This window comes from Primulina huaijiensis, chromosome 18, assembly GCF_012295235.1.
Source record: "Primulina huaijiensis isolate GDHJ02 chromosome 18, ASM1229523v2, whole genome shotgun sequence".
NCBI classification, from domain to species: domain Eukaryota; kingdom Viridiplantae; phylum Streptophyta; class Magnoliopsida; order Lamiales; family Gesneriaceae; genus Primulina; species Primulina huaijiensis.
In genome coordinates, this window is record NC_133323.1 from 948,605 (window position 1) to 968,365 (window position 19,761).

Here is a 19,761-nt window from a genome sequence, read left to right on the forward strand (position 1 = left end):
AAAATACTACTTTTATATCAAAAATGTTACTTTTCATTATAGGTATAGTTTGGTTCGACCCATCTCACATGTATAAATATATATAAATATGTGGGAACGTTGCACAGGAGATTTACTCAATTTATTATGCCACAATATTATTTTATTATTTATATAAATTATTATTATTATTATTATTATTATTATTATTATTTTAAAAATCATATAACAATATCCTCAGACTGGGATCCAATTCACATGATACCAAATAATTTGTGGGGAACTTTTTGTTTAAATGTTTCATGTCTTCTTTACGTTTTCTCAAAATAAAAAATTCTTTTCACACGACACGTTTCTTACCCTTTTCATAATTGATTAAATGGTTATTTGTAATTCACACATGAATAAACCATATATGGATTTCTTTTGCCTATTACCAAATGGATTTTGTATATCAATCATTAATTTATATTCTTTCATAATAATAAAAGTAATAATGGTCCAATGATCAGATTAGAGTTTAAGACTTTTGTGCACATAGAAACAAATTTGGTACTGATAAAGCAGTAGTACTTGTTTTTGTATTTTATTGTTTTTGCCTATGGAACGTCCCAAAACATGATGTCTTTCATTATCCTTTCAGTATTTTGTTGTTGTTGTACAAGTTGAAAGATTACATGTTTTTAGAGCATATAAACGTTGAATTAAAACAGTAAATATATATAAAAAGGCTCTTATTGTAAAACTTCAGTTATCTGCTAAAAAATATTGAAATTCATTTATTTTTACAAGAGAGATATTATTTAATCGTTCATGTGAAATTTATGACAAGCACAAACCGCAGACGACAATGCAGGATCATGTGTTTCTGGGCCGAAACCAAACACTCCCTATCAACTCAACTTTCTTCTTTACCAAAGATCCCGATTGATCATATACATGAATCATATTCCATCACCATTACAATTATCCCCGTACAACTACTTCATTATGGTGTGTTTTGCCTAATTTTTCCTTATTTCTTACCACGGCCGTGTTATATTTACCATATTGCATCAGCAATCAGCCGTAATTGGACATTGAACCCATTTCATATGATGGGAGTTGTCGGTGTATTGGGATTGACATGCCTTATTCAACTACCAGCAAAAACATCTCTAAACAAAATTATAGCACCATGCCAAATGTGTCCGAATAAGAAAAGCAAATGAAGTATGTCTAAAAGTAAACCAACCCCTTAGACTTCAAGAGCTGTTATGCTTATAGTTCCCCACTCTGCAAGCACATTCATTGACACTTGGTTCCACTCCTTTAGAGTTAGTTATAAAGTGTTATTAATGATCTCACTCTTTTTGAGGGCAGACCAATAGACCCATATCTAATTAGGACCATAAACTATTTTAAAAACTTTTGGTGTCTCTTTCGAACCCTCGTCTTGGAATAGAATGAAAGAGGATAGGGTGAGTGGAATATGTAGGCGTAGGCGGTGGTAAACTTCTCTTTTCCGGTAGTAGAAGGGAAGCTCGTTAGCTCGGTCTGGTAAGAAAAAGTGCAAGTTACTTCTAGGATTTCTAGTTCATGGTCTTGTCTTCTTTCCGGCTAAAACTTCAAGTCTCAATTCGAAATCAAAGAGAAAATAATAGAGAAATAGATACCTACTATATGTAAACCCCTTAGCTTGCGTATGCTGCGCAACCTTGGTCTTTCAATTAATGATTCGGTACTCGCAATGGATGAATGCATGCATGCATGCAATAATAGAATTTATGATTATGATATTTGTATTTATAATTATTTACCATTACCATTACTATTTCTCACGATATTCTACTGGAAACTTGCATGCTTGACTCGGTATATAATTGGTATTGGAGATGAACGTACAAGAGACTTTCATGTAAAGTATTTGGGAGGGGGTTCTTTGATGCCTATGATTAGTATTTATTCTATAATTATATTTTTGGTCATCTAACTTATACGTTTTTTTTTTGTCGTCAGTTGATTCACAGTCTTGATACCCTAATGAGCATTTTTTTTCTTTTCCAAGAGAGTGCTAACGTGACAGCAACAAAGTGATGACGTGATATCCAGAAATGATTACGTCCCTCTCCGGTTATATATCTCTTACAAGCACAATTCGATATATATAGATAAGTATATGGTACGGGCCAGCATTTTGAAGTGGGCAATACATATACTCTGATCCATCCTTGAAATTATTTTAATTAGAAAAAAAAAAAGAAGAGGAAAGGTATTTGTTTAGTAAAGAAAGTAACATGAAACCCATTTCGTGCTAATTAAACCAAGCATGGAGTAAGAGACAGGTCATGTGGTCTGCTAAAATATAGTATTGATTAATTGTCAAACATTAAAACTTATTTGTGATTCATATCATGCATCTTTCAACATTATATTATTTTTCCTGAGTTGATTTGGATCACACCCACATAGGACAGATCGTAAAAGTTTTCATACATAATAAATATTATATATACGTGACTATTTCTTTTTAAAATTCATGAGTGCTTATCGACTCATTGTTTCTTTCATGACCTTAATTATATGATCATGATCATATATACTGTACAAGACTAGTATTTGCGCTTCAAATCATTATTAAATTAACTAATTTATGCATAAAAATGTATCTGATATTTTTTTAATCAATTTCAGCAATCGTGAGAAAATATAATTCCGCTAAAAATATGGGATTTTAAATGGAACCAGAGAGGTAGCTAGCTAGAGTACTGGTGAAAGAGTACTGTGTGTGTATAGGGGGAAAGGGAATGATTGAATTGGTGATGTTCGTTCCCCGACGTACTCGAATGAATTGTTAGCTTGTTTTCGTTTCCTCGTTGTTGGTCATCATAATTGAAGAAACCCACACACACACACACGCCAATTTCCACCATTACATTCTCTCCTTTTAACAAAAGTCTCCGCCATAGTCCTCATATCCAAGACAAAAAAAATAATCAAGAAAAAAAGAGGGGATCCTTTTTTTCCAAATATATATATATACACCGTCAAACATCCTGCTTGATCCCAAACACACAAAAAAAAACAACACCCCTTCTCCTCTCTCTCTCTCCCACGCCAAAAAGCTCCAATCTTTCCACCCAATTTCTCCAAAATAAATGGGTTTTGATGATTTAGACAACACGGCAGGGTTGGTTTTAGGTTTGGGTTTTATTTCATCACCATTAACCCTGCAAAACAAGTCCAAAAAGGCATCTCCAGCTCAAAAGCTTAATGAGTTTTATGATCCTTCACTGAATCTGAGTCTTTCTGACGAAACTTATCAGATTCATGACGCTGGAAAAAAGGTGGATTCTGATAATAAGATTAAGGTGGTTTTCAGTGATCGTCAATTGTCCTGTGGACGTTTGTACAGACAAGACAGTGCCACTCATTCATTCTCGAACGTTAGTGTGAAGAGGGGGAGAGAATTTGGCAGCAGTGAAGAGGGAGAAATCGAAAGGGTTTCCTCTAGAACTGGCGAAGAAGATGATGATGGACCCAATGGTAGGAAGAAACTCAGGCTTACTAAAGTTCAGTCTGCTCTTTTGGAGGAAAGCTTCAAGATCCACAGCACTCTCAATCATGTAATTTAATTTTGTTCTTCTCCATATATACATACCGGCCGAGACACCTAGAATTTGATAAAAAAAAATAATCGACTTCTTGTGTTCTAAAAAATATTATCACACATATATTTGAAATTTATTTTGGATTGAGGGATTTGATAGATCTGATACGGTGCTGTACCTGCGTAATATATGGTCAATACATATATAATTTGCAGGTTGATTTTCGTCTATATAGAATCATTATAAACTGATATATATTTTTTCCATTATTTCATCAGAAACAAAAGCAAGATTTGGCGAGGGAGTTGAAGCTAAGGCCACGGCAGGTTGAAGTGTGGTTCCAGAATAGAAGAGCCAGGTTGGAATCGAATCATCAATAATTCATCCTCTTCTAGGGAAACTCAAGCTTCTTCACAAAATCATAACGCAAAACCTTGAAAAATAATNAAGCGGACTGCGAATTTTTGAAGAAATGCTGCGAGACTCTTACAGATGAGAACCAGCGGCTGCAGAAAGAGCTGCAGGAGTTGAAGGCGCTAAAATTGGCGGCACAGCCACTCTACATGCAGCTTCCCGCTGCCACCCTGACTATGTGTCCGTCCTGTGAAACGGTCGGCGCCTCCTCGTCACCCGCCGCCGCCGTGGATAAGGGCTCGTTGACGGTGGCTACGAAGCCACATTTCTATAATCACTTCAATAGTCCATCGGCGGCTTGTTAGTTATTCAGCCTCCGTTTTCGGATATAAATAAATAAATTTTTATATATTTTTGTAGCGTATATAAATGTGGACCCACTCTCCCCTCCGACCCTCTTTTTTGATTGGTCAAGGGATTGTAAAAAAATATGAAAATTTAAGTAATTTAGAGAGAATATTTTCTTTTTTTCCCCTTTTAGTTTCTTCCTTAATCTTTTTTTAATATATGCTAAATGGGTGGGAAACAAATAAGCATCATATAATATGATGTATTGAAGCTAAGTGATTATTTTTTGTTGTTCCTCTTCATATACATCCTTTTTCTTCTATGGAAATCTTCAATTATTTGTGTAATATTGTTGAATTATTATGAATGTATGTAAGGCCTAGTTCTTACTTACATTTCTATATATATAAAAATAGACGATGTAAATATAGAGGCCCGGCCCTCTTCAATATAATGGGATTGAAAATATACATCCTCGTGGGAAAATGTGAGTTAACATGATTGATAGATTAGATAAATGTAGAAGTTGGCTTATGCGGTAGACTTGACGTAATAGTTCTCTTGTAAGATAATCTAACATATTTTTTTTCGTTTCGTGAGACGGATCAACTATGATTATATTTATAATAAAAAGTAATATTTTTTTTATTTTGACTCGTGAAACCGTTTTACATGAATTTTTATGTTTTCTAAAACATGTGAGTATTCATTTTTCGTTGTTAAATGTTGTGGTTGTATGGTGCACACATAAAAAGAGAGATGTGTGGGTTAAAAAAGAAACTGTCGTTGGTGCGCTTTGTTTCCTGTTATCCAATTTTCTTAAAATAAATTAGACTTCATTTTTATGTTTGGAAGACAAAAATAAATATGTAATTAATTATATTAAAAGAAATGTTTCATCTTCCAATTAAAATTTGATTCCGACTATATTGATACGTGGTTTCCAATCATTCTGTCACCGCCGATTCCTTTCCTAATTAGGATTAATAAGAAACATGGTAATTAGAAGAATTAGGGGTCATTACAAGGTTAACATAAAAAAACGTTCACTTTTTTTAGTAATAGGTGAGAACCTGCAATATGATAACTGCATGCCAGTGTATTATAAACAAATTTTTACAGTGATTTTTAACAAATTAAAAATTATGTATTTTAATCCATTTATTTGATAAGAATTAATTATTTTAAGAGATTAACATTTAATAATATAACCATACTATAGATATAAAAAGGAAATTTGAATGCAAATATTGTAATGTAGAAACTGGTTATATACTAATATATATTATCATAAAATAAAAAAGGGGAACAAATTAATGGACGAGATGTGTGTTTGTCGGTGTTATTAATTTTTTATATATAACAATAAAAGGTGCAATTGCTCGATAAAGTGTTGTAAGAAACCAAATTCACGACAATTGGTCAAACATTCAACTATTCTACTAACTTGTAAAGTTGAAAGACAACACATATGATTAATTGTTAGTCAGTTTTGTTGTAAATTGTAATAACGCTAGCTATAGAACAACTTGAACACTTCTTCGCTGCATAAAGTAAGATCAAAGTATCTAAGTATAGATCTATATCTATATGGCGTTGTTGCTGTGAAATTTCGAGATGCATGCATAGTTTGAATTGTCAATTATTGATGCAATAATTGCATCTTTCACGTGGATTTGAAATATGCATGTCAAACCATAATAATGTGGTGTGGCTCTTGAATGAAGAGGTAGAAATTAAAGTCGACTAGAGAGAAGCATGCTTCATCGCGTCATACGAAAATCTAGCTAGTTATTAATTTTAAATACGGCAATCCAAACCACACGAACGTAACAAATTATTTGATTATAATATATACAAGAAATTGGTCATAATAAAAATATTAATTATATAATCAACACTGGACTCACGATTGTAGTAATTTATCACTATATTGGATGCCGAGCCAAGAATTTTGATTTACAAAGCCATTACTCTGGTGTGTTTGCGGGTGAGAGAAGGATTCTGCATCAAAGTTCAAAGCACGTTTTTGTTTTGAAATAAATGCATTCATTCTGCATCAAAATTAAAAGCACGTTTTCAAATGTAATTAATCCTGAATTCCTACAATTCTACCATTCCTAGAGATGAGCTGGTCACTTGGGGTCTCAACTATTTCAGCAACTAACACGACCTGGAGTATATATATTTGGAGGGGCATCAAATTGAACCAAAAGGTCCAAAACAAGAATGGATGTGAACTAATCTTTCTGTCTAAAAGTAAAGATTACTCACACTAAAAGCGCTTTTCATGAAAATTGGAAGTAACATGCGGAGGAAGCATAGGTGAAACATTTTGTTGAGCAGGAGTTGGAAGCTTAGGAAAAACCAGTGGGGAATTGGCTGTGATAGCAACTTGATTCGTTGGAAGATGCCCAAATGTAGCTTGCATTGTACCACCACAGTGTGTGATCACGCTTCTGCGATGGTCCCATACACTGCTTGTTTCAACATGATGATTCACGTTTACTTCCTGCTTATTAGCCACTGCCCATCCATCCTGTAAACCATAACACAGTTTAGAAAAGTCATGAGGGCTACTACTGTGGAGAAATAAGTTCAAGAATATTAACCATCTGTTTAGTTTATTGAGACATTTGTGCAATAATTTTGTTGTACTTGCATTTTACCTGTTGCTGCTGCTGCCTAAAGTTGACCTCAAAACATGAAGTCGACACTCCACACTCATCATATGGAGAGATATAGCTTCTCATGTGCGGAAACAAATTGTGTAAGACATCAGAATGTTGATCAAAGGCACCAAAACCTAAAATTGGCTGGTCGCTGTGCCATGGCTGATAGGCTGATGTGGAGAAACCCCGAGATATGTAACAAAATGAACTTGGGTGGTCCTCTAGGCAAAAATCAGGAGGAAGCTTCTGATTGTCTCTAGAAAGTGATCTTGAGATGAGCTCACTTGTTTGAGGATAAAAACAAGTTAATGCACCACATTGACTGCGGGATGGAGAGCGATGTAAAGGAGAGTAATTTTTGCGTTGCAAATCTTGTGGCGTAGTCATGTTTGACCACCCGAGCGGTTTCATCTTTGTCCCTTCTTCAACAATTATCCCTTGCTTTGCTCCAAGCTGTACTATTTGCTTTTCATCAAGACCTAAGCTCATAAGCAGATTCCATAGATGTCTCTGGGCTTCTCTTTGGCTGGAGATAATTTGGTCTCTCATTGCCATTTCAAACTGAAGTTCTGTGTTAGCAATTCCCTGCATATTTGCAATACTAGAGACATTGACGTGCCGATAATTGATAAATATGACTACAGAGGAAAAAAGGAACCATAACTCAATGACAAATATTCATGATGACTAAAATTTCATAAAGTTTGGAGGGACCATCTTTTTCAAATAGACAAATAAATTCTGATAAGTCGAGTGCGAGTTGAACTTGAAAAACTTTTCTAGCTCAAGCTCCAGTATAGCTGATGTCTAAATGGTTTTCTTTTTACATTTTATTTAAGATTATGATTTATTATTATAACTATCACGTGTTGTCCAATAAAAAAAATTGTTTCATATTCAACACATCATAAATATATTTTTTAAAATACTTCACATATATAAAGCTTTCTCAATAATTGATATTTTTATTTACAGTTTAATGTATTACGGAAAAGAATTGATAAATATATAATAGTCAGTTTTCTAACACTAGCAATGGAACTCCGCCAGGTTGTCCAGTTCTGCCAACTTGCATGAAGGGAGGACACCAAAAATCTGGCCTCCATCAAATCACAAATCTCTGATAAAAATCTGGCCTCCATCAAATCACAAATCTCTGATAAAAAATAAATGACAGAAGTAAATATATAAATATTTGTTTACCAGAAGTCGGTATTGACTGAGAATGCCCAAATAAGTTTTGTTGCCATTGTTTTTAATGGCTTCATCTATCATATCTTGTAGTTGACACCGGCGTTTCTCGTTCAGTTTAACTTCCTGCATGATACAGACGAGGTGAAAATTTTTGAGCAAGTATGACAAAATATGAACACAATCAACACTCAGGGGTACACAACCTTCTGATAAATGACACCAAGCTCGTCGTTGTCACGAATATTGTCAAGAATCACCTGACGCCTCGATTGCAATGCCTGCACAACTGCCCCTTCATTTTCAACAGCCTGAAATAATAAAACATAGTCCTCCAATAATATTTCCAATTAAAGATCAATTCAGCATTCAGTAAAGATAAATTACACAAAACTGGATAAAATGGGTCCTTAGAGGATCAAAGGAGCAGAGAAACAAATAAACAGCCAGATTTTCACAACGGTTTATAAGCTCAAATCATTCTTATATTCAGCAAAAAACTGGAAGGAAAAGTCACTGTCTAACCTGCTGCTTCGCAATAGCATCATCAAGATGTCGGAGTTCCTTCCGATTGCGAAGGTTAGTTTCATCGAGTTCGATTAGAGCCTTCTGCAAATTTATCCTGTCGTGGACGTTTTCACTAGTTTCTTGGCTCAGTGCATTCAACCAAGATATTTCATCATCTATATCTCTTTCAGTAGGCTTGGCATTAAGTTGAGTCTCTTTTTCAGCCAACTCCTTTCTCAAACGGATGACCTCCCCCTGTAAATTAGAATGATCTCTCATGGTATAGCAGGACTTCAGACCCAAAAGGCGTAGATTGTTTAAAAATATTAACTACCTGAAGGTTGTCAATCATCTTTTGGTAGTCTGATACATGAGCATTGATCGTGCCTATATTTTTCTGACAAATATATTATCGCTATATCAATGACAATGTCCCAAATGAACTTTATGAAATTAAGTTGAACAAAAACAAAAGTACGTTACAAGCATATCACACTTCCAAGAAACTAAATTGAAAGGAGATAAAAATATAGCAGACATCATACTGATACAAGTACAAAATATAGACATAAAATCATCAAAGTAAACCCTTGAGAAAAAGGGTGATTGATAAGAACCTGACACTAGATTAATTGAAATGTGTAAGAGATTCCATGTAGCCAACCTTCAAACAAGTATAGAAAAAGGCATTGTTAAATGCAGACAACACTTGACACGATTGCCCTACATGATCACCAGTTCTTTCATCTTTATACTCTCACCTGTATATGTGTTTTTATTTCCTTTGCATGGCCAGCATACTTCAAAGTATTGACAGTATGGTGATACTGGTGGTCAGCAGGAGAGATAGTGGCAATCATTATTGTTTGAGAATTACCACTCAGACCATCTTTAAGAATCCGTGTCAACTTACTGAGGAAAAATATAAGATTTGCTAAGTTATCAGCAATTAAAGCATACATCACGAATGGGAAACATGTCGCACTTGCATCAAATAATAGATGGATAAAAATGGTGGAATGGAAGGGGGTGGGGGCAAGAGAGAGAGAGACCTATTGCGGTATGGAACATAAGCTAGGCCCTTCTTCTGTTGTTTTCCCAAAGCATTAATGCAATTTGCCAAAGCAAGAAGCGACCGATTTATATTGGCACCATCTCTCAATTTTTGTCCCCCGCTATTTGTCTCAGATGCTCGTTCACTGCATTATGATTTTTCACATTGGTGCTCCATACCTCTAAAAGAAGCATATTGAAACTTTTTGGAACAAATACCAAACAGAAACACAAACCTGCCAGCAAGATCCACCAGTGCAAGTTTTCCTCTGATAAACTGAGTGGGATATCTCTTTTGCTGTTTTCTTGTCACGTTTATTTCCAGAACTGCATGGGAACTGTCAAGAAATATTTGTAAATACATCATACCATGCTAAAAGATAGGTCAACTCAAGAACATCAGTTGGGTTAGTGGTTATGTGCACTTTTAAGTCATTTCATGTGCTTTGTATGAAGCGATATCTGGGTATGCATTACTTTCCCTTCTAGTTCACCTTCCATGGTTTGAAAATTATATTGGGATAATTTGCAACCCGTCATCTTCCTTTAAGCATCTATATTCAACAGCTCGATTATCTATTTGACAAGCAATACTGTATTAAGTATTGCTAAGTTTGAAATGTAAAACAGATTTACGTATGGTAGTACTAAATGCAATGGGAAATATCTTCAGCTGCTGATATTCGCTTTCGAAGGATGTCACCATTCTTAAATCTGAGGCAGCATGGTACCAAGGGAAAGAAAACTATTAGAACTAGTACACAAAAGTAGAAAACACGCACCGAGAAGAAGTTTCATTGACCTCTGTGCTTTCAGTTTTACGTCTACTATTCCCCAAATTCAAAAGTTCAAGAATCTTAACAGCTGAGTTCACCTGTGACATGCAGCAACGACAATAAGGACCTACTATGTTCATCATAGATCATCTCCACAAATTTTATGGCTGCCTATTAAGAATAAAAAACATTAGCCATGTCTCAGATAACTTTCCATCAACCTTATTCATATGCATATGAAGTTCTATAAATATTTCCAATGAATCAACTATAAGACTCGGAAATTTTTACAGAAACAGGATAAATGACCTTAATACTTCTAAGGCCAGCAACAATTATTCCTTTTTCGGGATCCTCCCTCAGTTCCAAGTGACCTGATGATTTTTCAAGCAAGTCATAGATGACCTGTGGGAAAGAAAAGTCAAATATGAAAAGACAGCTAATCAATTGTCAAAACCTTAATTTTCTCGAGTAAACAAGCAAATAGATCTACCTCATTGTATACTTCAAGGTACGAACAAGTAACTTCAAAATCGTCAGAGGTATTGTCTTTCTCGATTAGATCAAAAATGGTATTGAGACTGAGAACCATAAGTCCAGGATCATCTTGAGTTCCAACCATGGTGTATGTTTTGCCACTAGATAAGTTCAAAAAGAATCGCTTAAAAGATGCAATGGGATTAATTTCCTAAATGACGTATGGCAAAATTCAAGCAACCATTTTTCTAAGCCTAAATTTCAGAAGAATCTATTTTAGTGTGCTGTCTTTGAGGTATAATAATCATTGACACCTGCTTCTCAGCAACTTAACATAACTACAGGTTGACACACGTCAAGGGAGATATAAGTTAACAAGAAAAATAAATAGGTATTGCAGTACTAACTATCATTCCATGGCCATCAGGCCCATCAGTAAGGCAGCAAGAGTAAAAAATAAATGCCACTTACTTTTACTTAGCTTGGAAGGTATAAATGAACTTTTTTCAGCACAGATATATTAGTAACATTCAGCCAAAAAAATTTGTATCGAACAATTGTTTACATTAAATCATAGAACCAAATACAAAATAGAATCACAATTAGATGGCCATGCTGCAACTGAATGGATATTGGTAATTTTAATACACCTCCCAGTAGAACCATAAGCAAATACAGTTGCATTGAGACCTTGGACAACCCCAAAAATAGTGGAATGTATACTTCTCTGGTAGACATCCTGAAGAAAGCAGGAAAACATCGGCTGTCAGTATCTGCAATAACTCTTGCACATTATCAAAAAGATACTTATCAAACTAATTTTAACATAAGAAACCATGCATGATGCAGCAGTTATCATTTCACATTTCAAGCATGAATTATCCTGATGAGTATTATGCCTCGAGCTTCATCCTTCAACTCTAAGTTCCCGACCAAATCAGAGAAGTTCCTGACCGCATATCTTAATGGGATAAAATAGAAAAGGAAGAGATTAAAAAATCCACTAAAGAAGAGAAAACTACTCGAGAGTATATCATTTGCATAAAACATAGACTCTATTATGCAGAAAGTCATAGTCATCACTCAAACAAATGATATGAAGTAAGTAACGCTTCAGATAATCCGTAATCCAAATCATCAGATGATATGACGTAACACATAAGATTATCCAAATCATCCTATTTAACTCAGAGGATTACAACCATAACTTAAAAACATTTTTGCAATAAGAGAAGCGCACAATGATTACCACGTTGGTGGAGTTAGGACCAAAGGCATAATCAAAAGCATATCTCCGTTCCTTGGATCGATTTTGTATACGATCTAAGTAGTCCTTTGAAAGGTCTGGATCCAAAACAATCACTTCCTGCAATTTTTCATTACCCCCATCAATTTTGTTCTTCTCGCTATGAATCAAAATTTAACAAACCTTATCATTTTGCACTCTGACATTATCACGACCACATTTTCTCTCAGTTAATGGCCTACATTTTACAGCCACCTACAGTCAAACCAAAAACCTAATGTGTAAACTTGAAAAACAAAGAATAATAAGCAAGCACGCAACATTAGAAATGAAAAATAGCACAATTTTCAACAGGATTTCGAAGGAAAAGGCTGCGCTCACTGTAAGAGTTGTGGTTTTTTCGGTAGCAGGAGCTCTAATGCTTGCCATTCTTGGTCAACATTCGTGTCAAAATTCTCCCAAATAATTGAGCTTCTTTTAAACTTCAAATAGCTTCATCAATCAAACAAAAATATTTTCCCAAAAAATCGGCACCCAGAAAAGGAAAATCTAATCTGACAAAACCAGTCCTTTTACCATAAAATAAAAAAAAATACATATATATTCGAATTAATCACCGTTTATGTCGGAAAAAAATTCAACCGATGTCATTGAATCTCAGAGATAGAAACCAAAAAATGCATAAACCCTCGATTTCCAAGCAAAGCTGCGACATTTCGCCGATATTAAACTATGGGACTTAAAATTCATAACAACAATTCAAAAATTCACATTGACTCCCTCAAGCTCAATAACATCGACAAAACATCGTTTTCGAAGCCTCGATGAAACCAAAAAAATGAAGTCAGCTGAAACAGCTGGATTCTCGGAAGACGGAGAAAAACACAAAAAAAAATCTCGAAAAGAAAAACGAAACACGAGTAATTAATGAAGAATCAAATATCAATGCAAATGAAATGACACTGCAGAATATAATCAGAGATTGAAGAAATCAAAATTGTCCCAATTTTTTCAGGCAAATGGTAACGTTTTGCATCAAATAGCATCCTACGATGACGCGGGTAATCGAGAACTCAACAGAGTTCAGGAACGGTTGGACGATCGTGACCGTTGATCCGAGACTTTAATGAATTTGAAAATGATAAGCTTTTGTAAGATTGGTTGCATGATCGGAAGGGAAAAGTTATGTCCCCCGGATAGTGACATTAAATCAAATGTAATAATTTTGAATTTTACCAAAATTCTTGGTAAATTCAAAATAACTCGTTTCATTTCCTTTTTTGTTATTTAATTTGAAACGTATAAAATAATTAACTTCACATGTAACCACTCGTTATTCGTGCATTGGAGTGGTTACTAAAAATTAGAAAGAAAAAAAAAACGAAAAATGATTTTGGCTGACAAGATTTTGTAAAATTCATTCGTGAGTTGATCCGTAGTTAAATTAAATTGGTGCACTTTGTACTAAATAATATGTTTGACTAAATTACTAACTTCCCATTGGGAAATTGGTTCCCAACTATTTAAAATAATGTTATGCAACAAATAAACAAATCGAGACATGATAAATCCTACAAAATTCAGAGTTTAAAAAATTTAACAGTTAATTGTCGTTGGGAATTAGGAGAGTTCGACATTTTTGGTTTGGTGGGTAATAAATGAGTGTATATATATATATCTTCGAAATTTAAGAAACCCTGTTTGTTGAATTAAATTCAAGAAACTTTTTATATATAACAATATCTATTATTAAGTTATATGTTTTTTTATATAAAACTTCGAAGAATTATATTAAAAAGATGGATTAAGTTATATGATCAACAGCCTTTACACCAAACTCAACTTCAAATTTTCATCCAGTTTCAAAATATATTTATCTCACGCTTTTCCTATAACATTCTCGATTAATACACAGACAAGAAATTTTACATATAATTACTATAAACCATACACACCAAGTTTCAAATCAAATTCCCAAAATTAAGTTTAAGCATGCACATCTCAAAAACTACTTTCAAACATTTGAGTCGGAATTAAATGATAGCATTATCAAACCCACAGTTAAATTCCAAGTCCAAGAGCTTTGGGTTTTTGCACCCACTTTCCACTACAAACGGTAGAAACAGCAAATTTATTGTGAAAGGGCAACAATATCGGGCAGAAAAATAGACAGCAACAAGAGCTCTGTAAATTTTAGTAACTAAAACTGATAAATTACACTTGCACCTCTCAAGAATTGGAGCCAACAAAATTAAGAAACCAACCCCATTCTGCATGCGACCTTGGAATTCCCAAACCCGGCAACCGAGAGAACACGTTTTAAATCATCCTCCTTAATTACATAAAATTGAGAGGTCTCACATTTGCTTTATCAGATTGACATTGGCCATCTGCATGCATGTGACATTCAGCCATTAGCGGCTCAGCTTGCGTTTTTTAGTCAAATGCTTCCTTCTTTCCTCCTCTTCTAACTTGCGGAGCTCTTCTTCATCCTCTCTCATTGCAATTTTTTCACTAAAAAACAAGATAAAGATGTCGACAGAGTTCAAAATGGTATACTGATTTATTAAAAAAGACCAAATTTAAAAATATGGAAAAGTATTATATAACGGATGGTACAATTCATGAGCATTGGCAGCTAGCATGTAAACATAGTGGATGCATCTTGATATGCAAAAAAAGTAGCTCAAATGTTACCGAAAAATGCTGTCTCATTTGTTGTCAACGTGTAAGTACCCTTCGAACATAAATGTAGCAATATAAAAAAACAGTAAGGAAGAGTCTAGAAAAATAAAGACTCGTCACGCATAAAGTCCCACAATATATCATCCTTATGTAACATTCGCAAATGACAAGAAAATGTGCTACTACTAAGACATGCCAGGGATACATGAAATAAATTTTTCTGAGTACATATTGACAAAAATATAGAATTGCATCAAAGAGAGAGAGGCCACAACATTCAATCTTGGATAAAGAGATGTGTGAATGGGGAACGACACAACCAAATGCATAAAACAATGGATTGATTTCATAAACAGATATAGAAGTAAACAATGCAATCTATCATCTAAAAATGAAAGAATTTAAACAAAAAGCAAAACACCACACAAACACAATATTAAGTTCACTTTATCTCACTCACCTGCGTCTCTCCTCCCTCAAAATATCATCAAAATTCGCTTCCATGTCACTATCATCATCTGCATCTCGATACTTATTGGGATTATACCTACAGAAGGTATCAAATCGATGAGTCGGAGGTTGGAAAACTGCAGCGTAAAAATAGTGTCAAGAAATGGGTACAAAATGTAGAAAGTGCAAATAGAAATATAAACATAATTACCCAAACATTTTTCTGATCATATTTATAGCTTTATCATCATCAGATTCATCAGCATAAGGTTGCCTCCCAATTTTTGCCTTTGGGCGACCATCTGCCAACGTACTTCGAGCTGAGACTTTTGCAGACTGCTGCTTCACCTGCCAAAATCATAACTCGAATATCAAAAAAGAAAGAAGAGATGTATAAGCAACTTAATGGTAACAACAATTCATATAGATGTCATACATGATTTCTAGAGGGCGGCAATGTCTGTTTGGGTATGATTTTTGGCTTGCTCGTTTCTTGATACTCCTTTCTTTGTAATGATAGATTTTTCATAAGAGAAGGTTCCGAGCTTGGAGGAATAGGTTTCCGCACACCAGATTGAATGTGTGACGACGATGGTTTATGCACAACAGATTGTACAGATGTTGAAGGATTTGATTTTTCCCGGCCAACCACGGAATTTTTTGCAAGAGATTGGGTGACCTTGGTCCCTAAGGAAGGGCCACCACTCCTAGAAGGGGCAGATTTAGGCCCCAAAGGCCGGCCTGGACCACTTCCACTATTGCTACCGAGTTGTTTCCTAGATCCTGCTGGCAACCTGCTGGTATGATCTATCTTCTCTGGTCTGACTTTAGTTTGGCTGCTTGAAAGCAGTTGCTTCCTATGTTCATGACCATTGGAGACTTCTCTTCCTTGATCATTCACCACCCGTTTACTATTTGACAGTAGCCGAGCGGTATGAACCTCTTCAAAACCAGCATAAACAAGAATAAGTCCACCATAAAAAAAGTGTTCGCAATAGGTACTTGCGTCAACGAACCAAAGGGAATCATGGAAGAGGAACACACCAGACTTGGGGGCAGGCACATTTCTAGACGGAGGACTTTTCATGGGCATTGGAACCTCAGAATCTTCAGATAATAGAAAGGAATAGTCCCTTGTGTTCTTTAGCATTTCTACTTTTTTTTTCAACTGCATCATTTATCAGCAGACAAGAGTAAAAAACAAATAAAATAACCAAAGAGAGAGTGACAGATCATAGAGAATTATTACCCCAGTTGCAACTTTTGTTTGAAGGCTAGCTTGATGCTTTGATCTAACATTGGTTGTAACAGAGCTCTTATTATTCTGCAAAGAAATTCTGAACGTCAACAAACAACAGAACTAACGAAATTATTCATTTATGCTAGTATGCAACTAAAAATGAATTTTGATATACAAGTACTACATGCTCCCACACGAGAGGATTATCACCATAATAATCCAAAGAGGACCAATAACATGGAGCATGTCACATAACAATACAATCATAGTTAAGGCATCCTCTTCTTGGAAACCTTCAAGACTCAACCATAGGAGCAATGATGTGAAACAAAAAACTTTCGACAACCACAAAACAAGACAACCAACAGCATGCCTTAGTACATATGACCTTTCTATCTTTGACTTGTCCCACGTTATTACTATTATTATTATTATCACTGAAAGCAGCGGTCTTGAAGCACTTTGCAAATCATAACTATAATTTATATCAATTATATGACATAAAATATTAAACCATGCCACGAAGACGATGCAAACAGCAGGGATATATTGAGAAGAATGCTAATATTTCATAAAAATGAGTCTCATATACATACATCATATTTAGGTCTAGCAATTCTTGCAGCCAAATTTGGATTCTCCAATAAGGACTTGCTTTCTTGAATCACTCTCTGAGCAATAACTGGCTGTGAGGGCCCAAAGAAGGAACCATAACTGCAAAAATCGCCAGTCAATTTTGTTATCGAACTAAAATGCTTTGAAACAATGTACTAGACATAATTCATCAGCACTGTCACATTCACCAAGTTGATCCATTTATTAAGTTGGACCAAACAGGTAAGTGTGCTAAACAATGTGGCATATGACTTAAAAGAGAGAATCTTATGAAAAAAAACCACTTATCCCGATAAGGTAATCAGTTTTCGGTTATTATTGTCGAACTCAATGTAAAATTCACGAGGAACAAACTTGAATAAATAGCGCAAGAAAAATGCCGGGAATATCGCAGGGTAACGAGGACATGTCAATGGACAAATGCATATGCCCCAACCAAAATCGTATCCAAATATATGTGATAGGGAACCCATTGCCCTCCTCTGACCATGACTTCCCTGGAATTGTATCCAGAACAATAAATCATGTATAAGGCATTATTAAATTAAAATAGTGATGACAAGAACTTACTTGTCCTTACGATAAGTATTAGCCTTGTCTCGAGAACCAGAATTGGCAGTCCCCATTTCCTTCTTCATCTGCTTTCTGATCGATTCTTTTAATCGATTCCTCAGTTCAAGATATTCCAACTCATCCTGGGTAGGCTGGAAAGTTTCTTCCTCCTCATATCCGCCTTCATCATCCTCTTCCTCTTCTGGCTCTGTACCATCATTTTCATACTCGTCCAAGTCTTCATACTCCTGCGCTGACAAAACTAGTTAAATGAAGGTACCAAATCAACAATCACATAAAATTTAATCTGGAAAAAACAACGAAAGTGAAACTGGTAGGTGCTTACATCTCTTTCATATCCGCGCATCGCAATTTGAATAGCAAGTTAACCGTAGAATATATAGATGCTAGCTCTCTCAGGGCCAACCCAAAAACCTGATCAGAAAGAAGTATGAAAAAAATAAATTTGTACCCAGATAAATTTGATCGTCCCAATAACATATGTTTCAAAGACTCACGCGCGAATGCTTTTGAAAAACCAGCCTTACCGACGACACTATTCAAATTAAAAACTGACAAATGCTAGCATAAACTCATTTGGAGTGCCAATTTCTTCTTCCTCTACTCTTGTATTTCGCATGGTCTCCTAGTTGTTCAATAATTCAAATTTACATACAAAGAATTTTGACCCAACACACCGAAAATATAAATAACCCAAGAACAGGAAAAATATCGGTTCATGGTTGAAGTGATCAGATACCAATAATCAATTAAGAAAATGAAAACAGAAATCTACCAAATTTTTCCAAGAAGGTACAAAACGAAAAGAATCTCTTATCCAGTCAAACCTTAAAATCTTCGGTCACCAGGCGACAAGAGAAAAATATGAAATCACTGAAATATGTTCCGAAAATGTTTGATCAGCCAAGAAAATGAAGAATGACTCCCCATCAACTACGTTAAATTCAGTTTCTTCGCTCATTAATTACAAAAATCGTTTCAAAACACGTAAGCAAAAGCCCAATTGAAATCTCATATATTTCAGTTTTTAAACTAAAATGATGCGATTATCGCGTGATACGCCACAATCGATGGAAATTCAACAGCAATCGCAGTGATAAAAACATCAGTAACGTAATTCGCCGATAAATCATAGAAAAAACAAATCTTTGAATGAATTAATGCCAAATACCTAGAAATCAACGAATACCGACGGAAACAATCGAAATTCAATCGCCAAAATCGACAGCGAGCAAAAACGAAAACAGATCTGAGAGACGACTTCTGAGAATAAAATTCGGAATTGAACTCCCGGAGACTCCTTCGCGAGGCTGGAGAGATAACGCGCTTAGGGCAACCGAGACCTAGGACAACAAGGTCATCTGCTATCGTGCGCTGGTGGGTGCTATTCTAATGAAGAATACATTTTTTGAGTGAATTTCTTTTTTACCCCTCGACATATCTATTCATAATTACCATTATTAAAATAACTTATCTGTTAATTATTTTGTTGCACGAAGACGTATTTCGACTTTTATATAATAATAATATTATTATTACTATTATTATTATTATTAATTGAATAGATATATGAATGAGTTTGGAAACTTTTTTCTTTATATTTATATTCCCAAAAATATATTTGTAGAAATTATTACTTGAATACAATATTTTCACTATAAGAAATTTAACTCTTTTAGGGCATACCTGATCCGAAAATTTTTTTTTGTTTTTTTATCTTTATCTCTAAAAACCGTAAACATCTTCAATAAAAAAAAATAGTCATATTCATTTTCAAATACAAAAATATTTGGATACTATTTGTCAATTTATCTTTGTATTTCTTTATATATATTTTAGTAATTTTTTTTAATTATTAATTATTGATTACATAAAATTCTGAAATCTAAAAAATGAAAAAAAAAATAAAATAAAATTCACTTAAGTCAGGTACTATAATCTGACATCAACTTGAAAAAAAAAATCATATTCCAATATAAACTCAAACCTGACATTTTGAAATACA

General features: G+C 34.6%; 3 protein-coding genes across 4 annotated transcripts; 1 reads left to right on the forward strand and 2 right to left on the reverse strand.

The window, feature by feature from the left end:
- Positions 1-3,029: 3,029 nt before the first annotated feature.
- On the forward strand, positions 3,030-4,461 carry LOC140965094 (homeobox-leucine zipper protein HAT22-like). Its single transcript, XM_073425151.1, has 3 exons — positions 3,030-3,584; positions 3,848-3,933; positions 4,003-4,461. The coding sequence occupies exons 1-3, from the start codon at positions 3,117-3,119 to the stop codon at positions 4,286-4,288; spliced, it is 840 nt and encodes a 279-aa protein (XP_073281252.1). The 5' UTR covers positions 3,030-3,116; the 3' UTR covers positions 4,289-4,461.
- Positions 4,462-6,324: 1,863 nt separating this feature from the next.
- On the reverse strand, positions 6,325-13,367 carry LOC140964532 (kinesin-like protein KIN-8B). The gene is made up of 16 exons (XM_073424395.1): positions 12,575-13,367; positions 12,377-12,448; positions 12,197-12,313; positions 11,598-11,686; positions 10,964-11,108; positions 10,780-10,875; positions 10,477-10,568; positions 9,931-10,032; positions 9,694-9,840; positions 9,403-9,553; positions 8,976-9,038; positions 8,660-8,896; positions 8,341-8,445; positions 8,147-8,260; positions 6,941-7,528; positions 6,325-6,810 (listed from the first exon to the last, which is right to left on the reverse strand). The coding sequence occupies exons 1-16, from the start codon at positions 12,620-12,622 to the stop codon at positions 6,547-6,549; spliced, it is 2,430 nt and encodes an 809-aa protein (XP_073280496.1). The 5' UTR covers positions 12,623-13,367; the 3' UTR covers positions 6,325-6,546.
- Positions 13,368-14,192: 825 nt separating this feature from the next.
- On the reverse strand, positions 14,193-19,128 carry LOC140964493 (uncharacterized). 2 transcript variants are annotated; one of them, XM_073424331.1, is made up of 10 exons: positions 18,928-19,128; positions 18,082-18,170; positions 17,754-17,983; positions 17,165-17,282; positions 16,578-16,652; positions 16,373-16,496; positions 15,765-16,270; positions 15,540-15,676; positions 15,339-15,425; positions 14,193-14,707 (listed from the first exon to the last, which is right to left on the reverse strand). In XM_073424331.1, the coding sequence occupies exons 2-10, from the start codon at positions 18,100-18,102 to the stop codon at positions 14,608-14,610; spliced, it is 1,398 nt and encodes a 465-aa protein (XP_073280432.1). In that variant the 5' UTR covers positions 18,103-18,170; positions 18,928-19,128; the 3' UTR covers positions 14,193-14,607. The 2 variants fall into 2 exon arrangements, with proteins under 2 accessions (XP_073280432.1, XP_073280433.1); XM_073424332.1 differs by lacking the exon at positions 18,928-19,128 and having other exon boundaries at positions 17,754-17,997; positions 18,082-18,166.
- Between the last annotated feature and the right edge of the window lie 633 nt (positions 19,129-19,761).

Bases quoted from the DNA above. Each gene is read 5' to 3' on its own strand.
- LOC140964532 (XM_073424395.1), bottom strand. From the start codon at position 12,622: ATGGCAAGCATTAGAGCTCCTGCTACCGAAAAAACCACAACTCTTACA. The intron at 12,314-12,376 runs GTTTGTTAAATT...GAAAAATTGCAG, and splicing joins TCAGAGTGCAAAATGATAAG to GAAGTGATTGTTTTGGATCC. The intron at 8,261-8,340 runs GTTGTGTACCCC...TGTATCATGCAG, and splicing joins TTGGTGTCATTTATCAGAAG to GAAGTTAAACTGAACGAGAA.
- LOC140964493 (XM_073424331.1), bottom strand. From the start codon at position 18,102: ATGCGCGGATATGAAAGAGAT. The intron at 17,283-17,753 runs GTAAGTTCTTGT...CGATTTTTGCAG, and splicing joins AATACTTATCGTAAGGACAA to TTATGGTTCCTTCTTTGGGC. The intron at 16,497-16,577 runs GTAATAATTCTC...TAAATGATGCAG, and splicing joins AAACAAAAGTTGCAACTGGG to TTGAAAAAAAAAGTAGAAAT.